We start from the raw sequence: 18,954 nt of genomic DNA, 5'->3' as shown, positions 1-18,954 counted from the left end.
ATATACCACCTCGAAGTCCATAAACTAATTCTCAAAGTTTGGAGAGAGTGGTGTACAATTCTGAATATAATCGAATAGGCTGCAGGCTACTGCTCTTTGGTATGGATATATTAAAATGAACTAGAAGGGGCATCAGTTCTCTATCGTATCTAAATTTCACGTCTTTTTATGGAGCAAGGCAAATGAGATGCCGCTAAATTTTTGCCCATTTGCTCTTTATTCTCGCTGAGGGAGTGACGACCAGCTCGAGGAAATGCCCGGATAATTAGGTAGATCCGAGTCTAAATTTGTAAAGAGCTACTCATTCCTTGCGCATGATTGTAGAAACGTGGGGTGTGTTCTATCACATTAATGGTTCGGGGAACCGGTTAGTTAACAGCAAATATGTTTATCCACGGTCATTACTGCTATGGTAAACTCTCCACTTTCTCATATGTTTACAATGATGTTATAGTAAACTCGCTGCTTTCACAGATATTTATATCTCGTATCCTTATACACTATTCATTGATGCTACCAACCTCTCATCATTTCCTGTGATTAAAAGCGTTGGTCATTTTCTATCGTCGCATGAACCTCCTCTTTTCTCGTTATATATCTGATGGGACTTTGATTTACAATTTTTCATTTTTCACCCTCGGGTTTTTATAGTCTTTCATATACCTGTTCCACCCCAGCCCCTGATTCCCTGATAAGATGGTTTTGATTTCGATCAAGGTTTTTTTTGCTATCACAGTACTGCAGACTAAGTTATTATTTAAAATATTCCGTAGTGTTGAAGTTTTTGCCAAACTGAGTAGGCTATAATGGATTCATTAAGCCAAGTTTCAAATCTTCCATCCTCGTCAGTTTTTTCCAAAATTATTTTCAGTTCACTCCACTTGTCCTTATACGAATTAAATTTGTTTCTACGTATGTTTTACGATACCACTTTTTATGATCTCTGTTATGTCATTAAAGTGATCAGACTCCATGCAATCTTCATAGTTCAAAGCGCAATGAGCGAGTTATGCGTGTGAAAATGACAGTGTAAGGATAATGAAAGTCTGCCGTTGACCAGCCTGGGGCCAGCCTTCCTTACCACTGGCCCTTTCATAAGCATGCCGAATGAAGGTATGAAAGGTTCACAGCATTTCATTCACGAAGTTAATTTGTGCATCTTATACCCTTGTATATCCTACCACACTTAACAGTCGCGTTAGGAAGATTATTTGGTACGGTACGTGTCGTCCTTAGGGTTGGGACATGCCGTCTCGACCCTCTCTTACTTGACCGTCATTTTCACGGTATGCTTACTGGTTCGTATAATATTGTATGCTTCTTGGAATGGTCGTTTCGGCTCAGTTTTTCATTCTGTTATATCTTTAAGCATTGGCATTTTCTGTTTCCTTTTTTATTACGTAACATGACCGCAGAAAGATTTTTAAATGGAACACTTTTTTCTCTCTCTCTACAACATGACTTTACTCTAACCCCTAAAATAAGTACTGCTCGGTTTTATCAATTAATTGTGAAACTTGAACTTTACGTCTATTGGATTATTCAGTATAATTTACCCTTTTCTTTGTAGTTATTTTTATATTGAATTCGTTTCAGGTTCAATATGTAATGGAAAGTAAATTAGTACGTTTAATCATTTTCGGGTCTTTCGCTGACCGTAATGCATTTGTTACGAACTCTTTAAGCAATATATTGCTAGCCAGTTAGGCTGTTATTTTTCTGGTTGAATATCAAGTATTTCGTAAGTTTCGTATCGATATATATTTTTTGATATATCTTCAAGAAATAGAGGTAAACGGCGAGTCACAGTTTGTACTGTAGGGAAATACAGATCTCCTCATAATTGACACCATGTTACGCCAACACTGAATTCCCTGGGATCGTTAGCTAACGCGGACTCCGAAGGCGCACTGTGACAAAATCTACGGGATTTACACACCATTAGAGCCGCTTAGGAAATGTTGAGCTGATGGATGCCATCTCTGGTTCCGACTAAGAGATACTGTGATAATTCCGGCTTAGAATGGGGTCCCGTTTTCGGATAATTAACCGAGATTTATGTAGTTGTTAATTACCTGTTATTCTTTGATTAACGATAGCGGAAAATATGTAGGTAATATTTTAGTGAAAGTAAAAATTTTTTGAATTATTCTGTAAAATCACATGGTGAAATGAAGTAAACAGCGCGTTGTGAGTCACAGATTAAAGAGTCGAATAATAGTCGCTAGAACAGTCTTTAAACATTTCATTTAATTTTCAAATGATTCGAGGCGGTTAACATCCCGCCTTTCAATAGTGATTAGGTGAATTCATTAGAGTACCTCTGATGGTGTGGGATGTCTTAGCCATACGTCGAATGATGACTAACAAAAATAAATTGTTATGAAATCCAGGTGATATATATATATATATATATATATATATATATATATATATATATATATAATATATATATATATATATATATATATATATATATATATATATATATATATATATATATATATATATATAGTATATATATATAATATATATATATATATATATATATATTATAATATTGTAATATATATATATATATATATATATATATATATATATATATATATATATATATATATATATATATATATATATATATATATATGTATATATATAGTATGTAAAATCTATATATGAAAATTAAATATGCTAAGACTTTCGCTTATATATAAATAGGTCATCTCCAGATGACTATAATAGAAGTTGAAATATTTATATATATTTAATTTCCTATGAGATTTATATATATTTTTTCATTATTGGACAATTAAAATATATACATATATAATAATATATATATATATATATATATATATATATATATATATATATATATAGATATAGATATATATAATTATACATATATAAAATTGTAATTATATATATATATATATTTATAATATATAGATATATATATATATATATGTTTAATATATATGAGATATATTTTTATATGTGGACAATTAAAAATATATATATGTATATATATATATGTATATATATATATGTATATATATATATATATATATATATATATATATATATGTATATATATATATATATAAATTATGTAATTATATATATATATATATATATATATATATAATATATTATTGTATATAATATAAATATATAATTATGCCTACTGTACAGTATATTAAGAGAAATGTTAACTTAAACTTCAATAAATTGTTCACGTTAGCTTTGGGAATAGTGTACCTTTCGTTTATTGAGCTTCAGAGTTTGCATCATGTAATTCTACTAATATTCCTCTTTGCATTTAATTGGCAAACAATTCTTGAATCGAGTGGTGTTTCAGAAAATATAATCATGTAGATAACAGGTGGTCTTCCCAAATTGCCCCCTTTTTTTATTGTTGGAAAATCCATTCGAAAGTTCCCTTTGTAAATTGTGTTCGGCCTCTTGGGTTCGCTTTCCAAGCAGTGGGCCTGACGATTTTTGAGGTGAACGTCCCCAAACAGGCCGAGAAACGGTTCCCCTATTGGAATCTGTCATAACTATTATTAACACATTCATTGCGAAATTCTGTTGAAGGTTAGTATGTTCAAAATTTTACGTGATGTACACGATACGGAGCCGATGTACTTTATTTAATTTCGATAACAATGTATTTCATAATTGCAGTTTTGTTGCTAGTTTTATGACAACTTGAGAATCATAGTCTTTTATTACTTTTACCCTAGTAGAGAAGTGTTACTGATGTTACTCAAGATATCTGCGGTTTCACTTCGATTTGTAGTTCCTTGCTGGGTGAGCGGGTTCCGTTCTCAGCTACCATTCTGTTGGTGCGAGTTCGAATCTCCGACCGACCAGTGAAGAACAAGAGGAATTTGTTTCTGGCGATAGAAATTCATTTCTCGCTATAATGTGGTTCGGATTCCACAATAAGCTGTAGGTCCCATTGCTAGGTAACCAGTTGGTTCTTATTAGCCACGTAAAAGTAAACCTAATCCTTCGGGCCAGCCCTAGGAGAGCTGTTGATCAGCTCAGTGGTCTGGTTAAACTAAGATATACTTAACTTCGATTTGCATGTTTTTTTTATATATAAATCTACGGCTTTTACTAGATTATTTTGATAGAATTTCTGAACGAATTAGCTTCCTCGAAGAAATACAGCTGTTTACGTAGTGAATGTGGCATTAAGAAATTTTTTATGTATGGGTCTTACTAGATCAGATGGAAGAGATCGTGGCGTAACATTACCGAACCATTTTTGTGATTTTACCGGATACCAAGAAATTTAAGGAATGTTTTAGAAATTTTGCGATGTACATTCTTCAACAGTGTTTTATATAAATTTCCCATTTTATTAGTTTCTGATTAATGTTCCTTGTTTAGATAATGTGCCATGTGAAATTTAAAGACTTCAGGAGAGACGCGAGTTTCCCCAATCTGTATTCCTTAAAGTTTTCATCCCCATGTTTCTTAATTATTCTGTTTGGCAAAGGGATTTTTATTATAATTCACGTTTTGCTAGTGTGTCGTATCGACTGTCATTGAAATCGAAGACTATCTATCTACTTGTGTAGTCACCGAGGGTGAGGTTCATTAATTTATTGTTAGCTTTGATGTACACTATCAGTCAGGACACGGACCAATGCCTAGCTTCATAAAATGAAGTGTTGTTAGTATTTATTTTCTTTGTCAGCAAATAAATATTTATTTTCGTGAACATTCGAAGTCTTCGTATAACATTTAGTTTGAATAAGATTATAATTGTCCTTTTTATTTCCTAAACCTGCGTTTTGGCATATATAAGCGTGATTTTTGGATGCACAAGTCCTTGAATATCGCACCGATTTCTGTAGTTATAATTTTAAATTTCATTTTGATAAAAGTTCATTTTTTTTTATCAAAGTTCATTTGTTATTGATATGTTTTCGTTATGGTCAAAGGTGATTAATACAACTCATTTGATTTTCTTGGCACTCACTTTATTGGTAGTAAAGTTGCAAGATTTTACACAATGCCCTCATACACACATTTACAAAAATACTTTACATTAACAAAAGTTCTCTGTACAAATTTACAATGTCCCCAAAATTCATCTTAGTTTTTAACCTTTTAATATCATCTTACTAAAGCAGGTGACTTTGCATAGCACATACACTTTTACTAGACCACTTAAGGGGAAGGGTAAAAAGTAAGAGCCACTACGTAACAAGATTCAAAGAAAAACAAACATGTCACATACAACTAAATTGTCAAGTTGATAAAAGAAATGTAAAAAAATCTCCACTGAGTAAACTTGTAAATAAAAAACCAAGTTTATAGTAACGGAGTGAATTCAACTCATTCTCAAATAAAAGCGTTATAAACTGGAAAATATGGCTCCAATGTTTGTTCTTCAAAAGTACACATACCTTTTGAATCGTTTGCCATTCATATAAAAAGCATTTTGATCCTATAAAGTTTATCACATCCTCCAAAAATTGCATTTATAAAAATCCTAATGAAAGAAAATATATATAAATATATATCCAAGACAAAGGGGGAGGGGGCTGCTGTTGTTGTTGTTGTTGTTAGGACATAAAATTGTCAAGTATCAAATTTGATATATACAGAACCTATATATTATATAAATAAAGGAGACTAGTGGACAGGGTGACAGTGGATGGAAATGGAGAGCAATACAGGAAAGGATTAGTGTGATTCTCAGGCTCTGGATTAACTTAACTCGAGGAGAAATGAGATTGCATTTTAGGTCACGAAGGAAACAAATTCCTGGCAATTTAACACTACTAGTAATTTTAATAATCTCTAACACTGTGTTGGTTGTGCAGTATGTGCTCATCAAAATTTAGCCATGCAATGTCGAAATAAATTAATGCAGACGCCTGGACGAAGTACACTCCCATTCTCCCTTGAATAGAATTTTTCACATCGTAAGGTCATTTTAAAACTTAAATTTCATGTCCTTTCTTCTAAGTTACTTGATTAACTTGAAAATGGCATAGCACCAAGCAGTTTTGGAGGCATCGCTCAAAAATTAATCCGCAAGTCATCCGAGAAAGAAAAAATACTAACAAGAATATTACTTACAAATGGATAAATACAATAACCCCATCATTGGTGGTTATCGAAATGAATCTCCATATAGGAGGATGCACATGGCCAGTAAGAGTTTGGGTAAATAACTAAAGCAACACGTGGAAATGTGATTTGTTAAGCACTGATGAGTATGTGTGAGAGAGTAAGAAGAAGGAACATTGTATCCTTAGGCACTATTACTAGACCACAGCGACTAACACATAAATATGAAAATTCAAAGTATCACATTCAGTTTGCCAATACAAAGGCAAAGAATTCTTAACTGTCTAAAGTGTCAAATAACACTGCGTTTTCACTTTTATATATATGTATATACTGTACTATATACACACATCACCGTGATAAGTTTCATTAGACTTGAAAAACTCAGTCTCTCTAACGCAAGTTTTTCTTTGTAATTTCGAAAAAAACACAAACATTCAACTAGTATGTCATGCATAATCGCATATGAAATGCGATAAAATTCACTTTGTCACTTTCTTTATTGCACAATGGAAGAGCACTTCCACTCGCCATATAAAAAAAAAAAAGGCTGACTCTCCATTATAAGTTTATATACATAATCTGTCAAGCGTAACTTCCACTCCCTCGCCTTTTATTTTTTCCAGGATGAGGAACTACAGGAGAGGACTGGTCAGAGTTCCTTGACATGGCGGGGAGGGTGTAGCGTCCCTTCATAATTCTGAAAGCTGACCAGCAAGTTGGAGGGGAGGCATTGGCGCCAAGGGACCTGCATGGCTGTATGACTCCAAGATGTATCCGATTGACTGTAAACGGTGCGCCAAACTCAACTTTCGGCAATAAGTATCGGCATCCAGCGATTCCAAAATCTGTAAAGGAAAACAGAAGAGGATTAGAAAAAAAAGGGTAACTGAAGAAAGATTTGATTTTTCAAAGTTATTTCTGTAAGCTTAATGTGGGCTTGGCACTCTTCCTACCAGATAGTACAATTTTCAAAAAAAATTCCCTTAATATATTTTCAGGAAACTAAAGATCAGAATTTCGAGGGAACACCACATTTCTATTTGCAAAAAAAAAAAAAAAAAAAAATCTCGGAGCATTACAATATTTAAAATTGCAGAAATACTTTTTAGAGAAATGGTGAAAGGAAGGCTGGGCAACCAAGAAACGAAAACGGTGACAGAGATGTGGCATAAAATTGCCAAACTTACCATAACAGCTTCCTCTTACATAACTCAACTAGTTATGTTAAAGAACCCAAGGCGACAATTTTCAAATGAACTGAAAAAGGCCAGATCGAAAAGATCTTGCAGGAAATGGCAAACAATAGGAAAAATACGGAGACGACAGGGCCTGCAAAGTACCCGAGAACTAGGATGTGGGAAAGAAGGAAGGAGCTGGCTGGACGGAGGAAACAAATGAAATGAGCACATTATGATCATAAATGAAAGTACAAAGGCAACTGGATGGAACTGCATAAGGCAAAGAGGCGGTATTAAGTGAAAAAAGATTTTCTACTATGACAGTCTCACTCGTCATTACAGCATTGATAAAGCCGAGTGAGACTAACTGTACAGTAGAGCAACTACAGTTGCCGAAGACTTACACAATATGAAGCAACAGAAAATAAAGAATCGGTTTAAAAGACTGTCCAAGAAACCTGTAATCCTGAGAGGAAAACGAAGATTTAACAGGAAGACCAGTTGGTTAAAGAATGACAGGACAAGGCAGAAAGCTCTTGGATGGAACCTCAAGGGATGAATATGAAAGAAAAGGTAATGAGAAATGTACAATACACCAGTTCAGAAAGGTTGCGATAGATGTGAACAGAAGGGATCGGCACAACTACAAGGAAACAATTAACGGTACTGTTCAGGTGATGAGAGAAATTAAAGATAATGCGAAAATATCAAAGCTGCAGCAGTCAAAAAATTAAGTTGGGAAATATTAAATCATCTTGCAGACAGCAATATTAGAAATTGTTTCATTTCAGTTTAAGGATGATTCTTTACCATTTGCCAAGTTCCTAATCTTAAACCGGAGTGGAAGTAAAAGATGTTTGCAGAAAGAAGTTTTGGACACAACCATCTTCATTATAGAGTAAATTTCACGTTCTTAGTTTTTCCCTGGCAGTCTATTTTGGACATCTTTGCCTTTTTACATCTCACCCTTGCCTCCTTCCATTTCCTTTTTGGTCGTCTTGACTTGTGTGGTTTAATAAATTAAGAATATGGGTGATCCAAAGTCAAAGAAGACTGTCAGGATGCACGCTAGGAGAGAGAGAAACTACTCTTGTAAACAAAACATCATCCACCAACGTTGAAGAAAGCCCATCTCGTCAAGCCTTCTTCACACTGGCTTCTTTTGCATATCCTCCATTGTGTATTGTTCCTACACTAAAACCATCACCTTTTATGTAGTAATATTTCTGAGCATGAACTGGAGTAGTACTTGAAACTTAGTAACATGGTGGTTAATTGGAAGAGGTAGACAGGCGGTAGGAGAACCTCTTCACCTGGCCACACAACTGCCATGCACTTTGACAAAGTTGATTTTTTCATTTCATTTCTGGGACTTTTTAACATGAATTTTAACAAGAAAAGTGACACATAAAAGTAAAACAATTTTGCTGTTCTACATTCTAATTGTAGGTGGTCCTGTGAGTAGTGTGCTAGCTGATCTCTTCTCAGTGTTAAGGCTCAGCAGCAGCAGAAGGAAGATTCTTTGAAGAGGATTACACCATCTTCAATACCACCGAATCTCTCTCTCTCTCGTTCAATCCTCTGTTCACTCTCCTCGGCTCAACAAGAGGATTAAACACTTCAGGCAGTTTAGTACCTATGGTCCCCAAAAGCGTTAATCCAGGTGAGCATGCTAAGCTCTCCCCAAATTGAAACAAAAGTGATATTCATGGTTTGGCCCTGCCTACTCATTTCACTGGCAGCTTTGCTGAAGTACTGACTGACTTTAGTGCTTATTTAATACTTTCGCTGCTGTTTCCCTACCAAGACACTCAACACATGATAAGTGTTCTGTAGCAGTTATCTTGCCTGCAGTAGGACCACTAGTGATACTCCTCCAACATTGTTTCCTGCCTCTATACGTCTTTTACTGCACCTGATGAGAGTGAGGCTCAGAGCCTCGATGGCTCAGTCGGTAGCGCAGCGGCCTAGGACTTCGTAGAGGTCTGTAGCGCGGGTTCAAATCCGCAGCCGACTGGTCAGAGAAGGCGGACACTTTGCTATCCGTGTAGACACCCCGGGATTACGTATGTAATCAACAGATAGGTTTGCTGAAAAGCAAATGGGTGTTACAGACTAATACACACATAAACAAAGCCACTCCAACATCTTCTAAAAACATAACAGACACCTCACACGTCTCGAACTGTCTACCTAACCGCCCAGTTCTCCTCGCTGCTTGGGAGAAAGGGAGCTGGGGATTGGTACGATACACGTACACATCGTTACTGGGGTCTAAGCGATGTCAGGCAGGGCAGCCGATCGAGGCTACGGACTACCCCAACGCCAAATCAAAAGTCCTTTGTAAAGAAGGCATTGTGCTTACCCTATATAAAAATAGGAAAAAGTTCCTTCTTTAGAGATTGGCAGCTGCATTTCTTGCTCATTTGTGGGTGGGATGCCTAGTGTGGTTGACATTGGGTTCTCTCAGAGTGCTTGTGAACCAGTGTCTCTCCATTTCCTCCTGAGACATGAAGGCTGTCCTGGTCTCTTCTAATGTTCATACCTCTGTGTGTATGCAGGCAATCAAGGGAACATGGAGACACATGTGTCTCCATGTTCCCTTGATTGTCTGCATACACACAGAAGGTTCATCATGCATGACAAGTTGCCAATATAAAATGCTGCTTGATATTGTGATAATCTGTACATGTACAAAAGACTGTTTGGACTCTCAGTTGGGGCCTGTTTTGTTCAAACAGCCACTTGAAAGGCTACCATTAGAATCCTGCTCACCACTTGCAGACTCAGTTTTTGTCCAATACTTCCAATATGTGTGTATTCATTTACAGTTATGAAAGTAGTTTGGTTTTGGCTGATTGTACAAAAAAGTTTATGGAACTGTGGCACACAATTCTGATCGGTTCCAAACTTCGCGGTCCAACATTTCTGATCAATTTCAAACTTCGTGGTTCAACCTTAAGTTGAACATGTGCATTCTGATTAGATGGTAAAGTTCTGGAGGTTTGTGTGAGGAGGAAAGCTACTGACTTATCTCTCAGAACACGGTGCAACCTACAGGCAAACTTTGCCCTGATACATGTTCTTTTGTCTACACTCTTCTCCCTGTAAGCTTCAACAAGCAAAACAGACCCACTTTGGTTTCTCTTTATGATTTATAAATTGTAAAATGTTCAATGGCAGTGGAAAGGTTATCCAGATAGCAGACACAGACACCTTTCAAGCCCTCTGGGGCACTGAAGGGTACTTCTTAGGAAGTAAACCCCTCTCTCTCCCCATCCATTGAAGAGTTCTGTGCTACAGACTTGATTCAGATGTTGAAAATTTGTTCATTGTTTAAATCAATCAGAGAGGGAGACTTCCTGCTTTCCATAATCCAGGAAGTGCGTGTTTTGTCAGGTCTGTCTGTTAGATTTTGTCTGCTTTGGATGGCAACAACTCCCAGTGTTCACTCATGCTTCTGAGGGACCTCCACCAACACTCACTCCTGGGGCAATGAAGCAGCAATATGGTTTGCCTCAAGCAACCCTTCCTCTCACCTTAAACTAGAATGAAGGTGGACCTTCCTTGGTGGTTGGACAATGAGAGCCTTCTAAGGGATGTTCTTTCAAGTTTTCATCTTGGAAAGATGATTTTGTTCTCATATGAAAACAGTGAGGGCTGTAAGATATCTTTGCTTTAGGTGTGCAGACAGATAAGAAATTTCATCATTAACATCTTGGGAACATTTGCAGCATGCAAGACGGTCACTCTATAGCCACGATGAGTAACATGCCATGCTGTTGGTCTGAAAGCTATGGGTAATCAGGCTGGAAAGGATATTTCGGTGGACCAGTTCAACTACCAGCAGCAGAATAGGACAGAATGGTCCTTCCTTTCTTACATGGAGAAATGGATATCATCCATTAGTAGCTCTTCTGGTTAAGGCACCCAGGGATTCCCCTTTGCCCCAATCTTCTCTGTCAGCCATGTCTAGAGAAGCCTCAACTAACACGTACCATGGAGTTACCAATTTTCTCCAACTGATGTCAGAGGTGGGGAACTACTTACAGAGCATGGATTTACTTGTTCATCTTCATTGAGACAAGCTTCTCAGTCCTTGCAGTGAAGCTTATTGCTGTCCTGAATTAGATCTTCCAACAGAGGGCATGGTCCTCTTCTTTGATATAGTTTTCATTACTTATAGGAGCTTTAGTGAGTTTTGTCCAATTTGTCAGCTTCACTCCACAGCACAGGGAGAAGTAGTTCTTATCCTCTGCAGCCCTAACTCATGCACTAGAAAGGCCTTGGATCAAGATCTGACCTTCATGAAGGTGCTGACAAGTTGCAAGGCCTTTTATATCTTTTCACTGTTTATGAATCTGGTGAAAGGCAACACCTGTCAGTTCACAATGAAACAGGGTTTTTCTTGGTCCCTTCTATCCATGACTTGTATGAATGAATGAAGTATCAAGTTTAGGCCAAAGGCCAGGTGCTGGGACCTATGAGGTCCAGTCATGCGATGAAACGACTGTTAGAAGAGGGTGGAAAGTAATATGCAAGAAAAAGAATTTGAATGGAGGTTCAGTAAAAGGAATGAAAGAGGTTGCAGCTAGGTTAAGCAAAGACCACAGTGCACTGCGTGAGGTGTACTAGCCCTTTAAGGGATCCACGACTTGTGGATGATGATCAAGGCAAAATGCTCTCATGCACAGAGTGAGCAGGACCTGATCCCTAAGACATGAGTGTCAGCACCTTTATATACACTATCAGGCACAAGAAAGAACTATCCAAAAAAACAATCTTGTTCTGGCTTTAAGAAGTAATCAAAGTACTCAGATGGCCTACAACTGGAGGCTGAATGGGTGAGCAACCGACTGGGTCTCTCTCTCCCTTCTTCCATCCTCTGCAAGGCATCAGGTCAGCCCAGTGTCCACAATGCATGTAAACTGAACGCTTGGGCGCTGGTCCTAGAGCTTCTGCTCATAAGGTGTGAGACCCCACCACTCTGCCTTGTAATGGGAAGGCGGGGGAGAGGGGGGGTGTTTGTAAAGCTATCATCTGAACCAATCATAATTGAATCAGATATTAAGCCTTCTGGCTGGAATTGTAAACAAGTTTAACTAAAGGGAGAGTGCATACATCTCACTATGGCTCAGGGCCCTATTACTAGGCCAGATTGTACAGTAAGTTACAAGAGACATTGGCCCCCCTTCCCCCCCAAATCATGACTTTGAATAGGAAAATGGTATTTCATAGTGGGGATTCAACTTTACAAGCCAGCTGGAGAGTCCTTCCAAGTATGGAGTGGGTCTGCTACACAGAAGGTGACGTTTTTCGTGCTCCCATATGAATAAATACTAACCTTTTAAAATGAATTTGTATTTTATCCTAGATACACAAAACAGAGCCTCAACACCCAACATTCCCTGATGGTGAGAGAAAAAGCACTGGCTAATGGCAGGTGTCGGGGATTTCCCCACTAACCCATCCAACTCCAATGAAACACCGTGTTATCAGGAACAACTTTCAATGACCAGCTAAGGAATATTTGTACAAAAAAGGCTGTTTTGTATGCCTATGAATAATATTAAAGAATTGGTACATTATTCACTTATTTTTAACGCAACAGTTGCATTTTAAAGTAAAATAGAGATGAATTGTAATAAGATTGCAAAGGAGAACTGTTCAGAAAAGAATAAAACAACGTAAAAACTTCACTGCAAGTATAAACAAATTATCAATGCAAGTATTAATTTTCATTCCCCTTGTTTAGTACTACATAAGCTAGCTTCTGAGGAAGTCTGTAAAAACCAATTGTTCCTCTAAAGGGATACAAAACCATGAACTTAATGGATATCCTTCGTGAAAGCTGGATTTGTTTAGCTTGGAAACAAGGTTTTCGAATTTCTTTCTCACATGGAATTGTGGGTATCCACCCACATACACTTCTTTGCAGTTTCCGTTTTCCTTTGACTGGTGTGCTTTGGAAGGAGCACTTACTTGCATTCTCTAACATGACTGTTGTTGAAACATTTTTATGCCTAACTGGTTTACATATGTGGCTCAGTGGGATTGTAAAAAGAATAATCGGCACAGGTGTTCACCTGTTTGTGAGTGAGTGAATGTCACTGACACTCAAATCTTTTTGTTCATTGTGCAGAGGCCATGAGTTTTGCTATCTCTGACTTTTTTGCTGGAGGTGTGTTTTTGGTCTCCTTCCCAGTGGTTTGAGGAGGGAGAGGGTACTGTCAGTATCTTCTGAAGGAAATATGCTGCCAGTATTTCTTCATTCTATACCTACCTAGTCCCATACACCTGTTTAAATGTCTGCCCATTAAGCTGCCATGGCTTGTTCTGTATGTAGTACTGAGGTGGGTTACTTTGGCACAAAGGGTTGTTAAAAACAATGTGGCTTTAGTGGTTAAACTCCTTCTCAAGCATTTGGTGATTGCTAACATCAAAATCAAATTGCACAAGCTCTGTCTTCCCAGCATGATTCAATTGGTGAATGTGATGATGCATCTGCTGTTCATGCCTTTAACTGCTTCATCTACTCCTGCTGTCCCTTCAGGAATGCCTGCCTGTCTGTGGACGTTGGAGAGGTTAAGGTGGAGGTGAATTAGGTAGTCCTTTGGGACAGCTACAGACTTCCCTTCAAGGCTTGTCGCCCTAAACTATCTCACAGACTACTAGTCCTGTTTCCAGCTTACTCTCAGACTTGTCGGAATCTTCTGTTCTGTCAGTGGAAGTCCTATCAGTGCTGAAGAATCATCCTGCTCTCCAGCTTTATACAACTGTATATTCCTAGTGGAAAAGCAACAGATGTTTCTCTACTCAACATGGAAACCCCACATTATGTGTTGGTTTCTATGAGAAAGGGTGACTTCATGCTTTTGCAAGATCTGAAGGATGAGAATTTTCAGACAGCCATCCATCCAGACTCTTGAAAGTACCTTTGTTTTCAATGGGACAGTCTCCAAGTCTTAGGCCTAGCAACTGCTACAAAAGTATTCACAAGAGTGTTTACACTGGTCTCAACAGGCCTACTTACTGGTGGACTTATATCTGTTTTGGTACTCTGCTGACGGGCTGATCCTGGTATCTTCGGAGAGCAGTCGTACATGAACATGACTAACTTCTGAAGATTTTGTCACAATCTGAGAATTGTGATAAGCAGGCTGAAGTCAAAACTCAACCCCAAACAGCAGATGTACTTGTTTATATTGATTAACACAGCTGCAGCAGCAGGGGCCCTTCCTGTGGAGACACATCTCAACAAACCTGGGGAGATCTCAGCACAATTCCTGTCCCATCAAGAACAACCTGTTGTGCCTGGAGACTCGTATGGTGCCTGAAGCAATGCTGGTCTTAGTATATAATACTGATCACCCAACACTGCATGCCTTGGACAACAAAAATGGGGGAGCTTTTGAGGTGGATAGATGAAAGAAACCTCCTTGTGAGGGAGTTCCATTGAATCCATCCCACTCGAGATGATTATGTTCTCAAATACATCGAAGGTGGGTTGGGTACACACTTGAATGGATCACTAGTCTCAGGGGTGTGTGGACTTGGAAGACACTCAACTGCAGGTCAATGGTCTCAAGTTGGATGTGGTGGTAGTAATAGTGCTGCAGGCATCCAGAATATAAATTGTTGAAAGAAGGGGAACTTAGCCAGTTTGGTCAAAAGAACACACAACTTCTTCATCCAGAAAAAAAATGATAAAATGAAGGCTAACAACATATAGAAAATGGAGAGACTATAATTCAAGACTTGAATTACAGATACAAGTTAAGGAAGTTTATTTACTTTTACACTTAATTTTACTAGCTGGGATACTTACCAGTTCGTGGTATTTGGTGACGTATATGTACAGTTCTTTTAGTGCTGCCAAATTATCGAAATGTCCCAAATGAGCTGCTGAAAGCTGTTGCATATGCTGACCTAATTCTTGATCGCTCACTGGCTGTGCAGTCGCTACATCACTGTAGAAATTCTTCACCTGTGATGGAAATTTTCATAATGATAAATTAGCAAGTTCTCTACGAATCAATTTAAATAAAACAAAGTAATAACTTAGTTTGTAAAAATATGTGTCTCCTGATTCAAGAAAACCTTGTGATATTAAAAATAACTTTTCAAACTACCTGGAAACCATAAGCCAAAGCGTCTGATACCTTAAATGACAATTTTAGTGTTATAACTACATTTACTGAAAACAAACAAAATTTCCTTATCTCCTGAAATTACTGTATGTATAAACCCATTAAAATCAAATAGCTTACCTGTGCTCTATACCGCGGGATATCTTTGGCGAAGAGTAGTTTATTGGAGGGCGAGTCTTTTCCCAAACGATGTTCAGCTGTTGAACAGGAGTCAATGAAAGTCTGCGCTATTACAGATAGACATGAGTCAACTGTTGGTGTCTTTCCGATGTCAAATATGAAATCGGGATTCTTGATGAAATTCACCCAGAACCTTAACGGAAGGCAATTTGACTTCCAAGCATGAATCACTTCAGGATCATTGATGCCATGGGCACGCGCTGCATCATCCAAGAGATCAAAAAGCCACTTCACCGCTGGTGCTAAACCATCATTAGCACTTAGTATTGTGCGGAAGAAGTCGTCCACGAACTGCTGGACGGTACCTTTGGTGGACAATAATCGGGTCAAGAAAATCTCGGGAATGGCCTTGTGAGTGCCGTACGTGCGATCACGGCCATCTCTAGATGAACCAAGGGTACCAGAAGCATTCTCTTCCGGCACTCTCACCAAGTGGTAAAGTTGAATGCCGGTCCCACCGCCTCGACCCACCGTATTACTGCAACCATCACCACCGCCTTCAACCACTCCACCTGGTGAATTTAAGGGGGACACGCTATTGGCGTAGGAATAATAGCCTGTACCTGAAACAGTGTAACATGGAAATATTTGTAAAAACTAGATTTATGCAGCTTCCAACTCTCTGTTTACCGAGAATGTTGAAACTTAAATCAAGACTTACAAAAAAATTAACACTGTAATGAACCATACTTCCTTAAGGCAGTGTCAACGAGCTTATTTTCTGGTATCTAGCATCTTGTCGCCAAACTGTGTACCACCAAATATCAATTTTCATATTTGTGTACAATTAAGCCTGCTTTTGTTCATTATAGTGATGACAGTCAAAACTTTAATAACTCAATTTCTGTCACAAATGGCTAATTCATGGAAGTAAATCAAGCAGTTAATAAGTCAAAAGTTTGGCAGCAAGATGCTGGAAAATGTACTCGTGAGACACCACCTCTAGCACTGACTGTATTATCAAGTACAAATACCCTTCGTTATGTAATAAAGACTTAATTGGATGTACTTCCGATACAGCGTAATTCATTTACATTCCCCAAGTACCTTCCCGGCTGTGAAATCCGATATCTCGTGCTGAATAAAGCCAACATATTCAATAAATTTTCGTCCAGCACCGGGGCTCATCGCCTCAACTCTAACGAATATATTAATGCATTATAACTTTCTCACAAATTAAAGTTTGCCAACTGCCAAACACTTGTTTAAAAATAAAGTCCAAACGAAAAGGAACCCTGAGGAATTCTAATCCAAAACATCCTCACATGGATAGCATGTAATTTACATAATCACGAAACAGTACTCAAATGATGGGCAGTAGGGGAGAAGTAATAAGAAGTATGAAGTATGGTAAAGTTTCTGCTTTAATTAACCGGCTACTGTACGACAACGTGATCACAGTACTATTTAAATTAGCAGATATATATATATATATATATATATATATATATATATATAATGTGTGTATATATATATATTATGTAGTGTATGTATACATACAATATTATAGAAACGTATAGACAGAGAGAATGAATATATATATATATATATATATATATATATATATATATATAGTGTACGTATGTATACATACAATATTATAGAAACGTATAGACAGAGAGAATGAACAGAGTCAATTTTTTCGATGTTGGTGACTGGACGAGAAAAGAAATTAACTAATTTTCACCAGTGTATTAAAACCCTTGTCCGTCGCACAAGTCCCCGTGGAGAATAGCACATGACAGTGTTAGCTGGGCTCATGTGGGCACCACAAGAGGTGGAAGGCCCAGACCTGCTTAGATGAGAAGGTTAGTGTAAGAAGTGAGGCAGGAGATCCGTGGAAGATAAAACCTAGTAAAGACGTAAGTGGCAGTTTCAAAGAGACTTTTGTATCACGCGGCGTTGGATGATGCACTGGAACCCATAAACAGTGAACAGCCCGCGTCTTGCCGTGGAAACGAAAAGAGGTAGCAGCGGATTTACAAAGACGAAAGGGAAAGGGAGGTGACAGGGCGTGGCAACAAGAAAGAAAAGAGGGGGAGGGGGAACCCATATCAAGCTATCATTCCTCTGCCAATGCGACTCCCGGACCACAAAATGACCACAACGACGGAAATTCCATTAGTCTTCCGCCATGACAAATGGTGAAGATGGACTCCAACGATGCCGTTATGTTTCCACACTACATATCCGCGGATTCTTTCGACGTTACTCCCATAAAGCGGCTAATGAAGCAATCTTAACTATGGCGCGCCAAGACACATCAAAGGAACGAAGGAGACATTCTTAGCGCACAAAGGAGACTAAGTACGACGTTGCTTAAGAGACATACTTCAATATTTGCTGCGCCGTACTGAGCCCCTGACGATAATACTTAGCATGATACTTCAATATTTGCTGCGCCGTACTGAGCCCCTGACGATAATACTTAGCATGATACACAATATCCATGAAAGTATCTACCAGAAACCAATAACCTTGACAGTCAACTACCAAAAGGACGTGACCCAAACCCATGACACAAAATACGATATGGTGACTAATGGAAAAATAAAGTACAAAACATAAAGTAACCGACGTCATTTCAGTACCATCTATTCTTCAATCTATCAACTTTTAAATGATCATAACGAGTTTAATCAGTCCGTTGGAAAGACGGGAAATTTATAATTTTTAAATTTATTACACAAAGGAAAAGGGCGCCTGTTTTCCGAAGCTCATTAATTAAACGGATTATTATAATTTGTAAAAACGGCCAAATACTTATTATAAGTGACAAAGTTGTATCTGTCAGAGAAAGTATATTACTTTTAATAATACCAAAATGTTTCTTTAAATCTGTTCCACATCATAACATCTTCACATCAACACAGAATCGAAAATCACCATAGCAAAATCAATACGAAGTAGAAGACGAATATCACTCTGGATTTTCCCCTTGAAACCTGTCAATCATAAATGCTTTTGACACCATGATACTCGAGTAATACTGTTCAATTGACAATTTCAAGTTTCTGAATAAGAAGAATCGGCGATTTCTGCCAATTTCCCAGCACAAATAAGAAGGCAATTTCTTTTTAAACAACGATCTTCATTAGTACTAAAAATGAGTCCAGCGTTCTAATTCATAAATCAAAAACTTAAACTCGAATAGCATAAATAGTGTACCGCTGGCTTATGTACCGTCGGGAAATCGATAATTTCTGAGTAAAAGGAAGGTCTCGCTAGTTTAAAAACAATCGCTGTAGAACTTTACCTTGCGCTGAAGAAAACTATCCTCACTTCAAGAGGCGGGGAAACATGAAAGAGGAGGAGTTTCAATATTACGAGAGGCAGTTTCAATATTA

General features: G+C 37.7%; 1 protein-coding gene and 1 long non-coding RNA gene across 2 annotated transcripts in view; one reads left to right on the top strand and one right to left on the bottom strand.

Moving 5' to 3' along the window:
* The window catches only part of LOC136836758 (uncharacterized), a 48,550-nt gene extending 39,221 nt beyond the window's left edge, over positions 1-9,329 (top strand). The window contains exon 3 of the long non-coding RNA XR_010852465.1: positions 6,723-9,329. This is a non-coding gene — a long non-coding RNA (uncharacterized lncRNA). The remainder of the gene's footprint in view (positions 1-6,722) is intronic.
* LOC136836757 (plexin-B-like) overlaps positions 4,976-18,954 on the bottom strand; it is a 524,153-nt gene continuing 510,174 nt past the window's right edge. The window contains 3 exon segments of the mRNA XM_067101308.1: positions 4,976-6,944; positions 15,106-15,264; positions 15,548-16,170. Of these exon segments, the coding sequence (XP_066957409.1) occupies positions 6,789-6,944; positions 15,106-15,264; positions 15,548-16,170 (938 nt within the window). The 3' untranslated portion in view covers positions 4,976-6,788.

Source organism: Macrobrachium rosenbergii, chromosome 56 (assembly GCF_040412425.1).
Source record: "Macrobrachium rosenbergii isolate ZJJX-2024 chromosome 56, ASM4041242v1, whole genome shotgun sequence".
Lineage (NCBI taxonomy): Eukaryota > Metazoa > Arthropoda > Malacostraca > Decapoda > Palaemonidae > Macrobrachium > Macrobrachium rosenbergii.
Note: the sequence above shows the minus strand (reverse complement) of the source record. Positions and strands in the feature narration are given on the sequence as shown.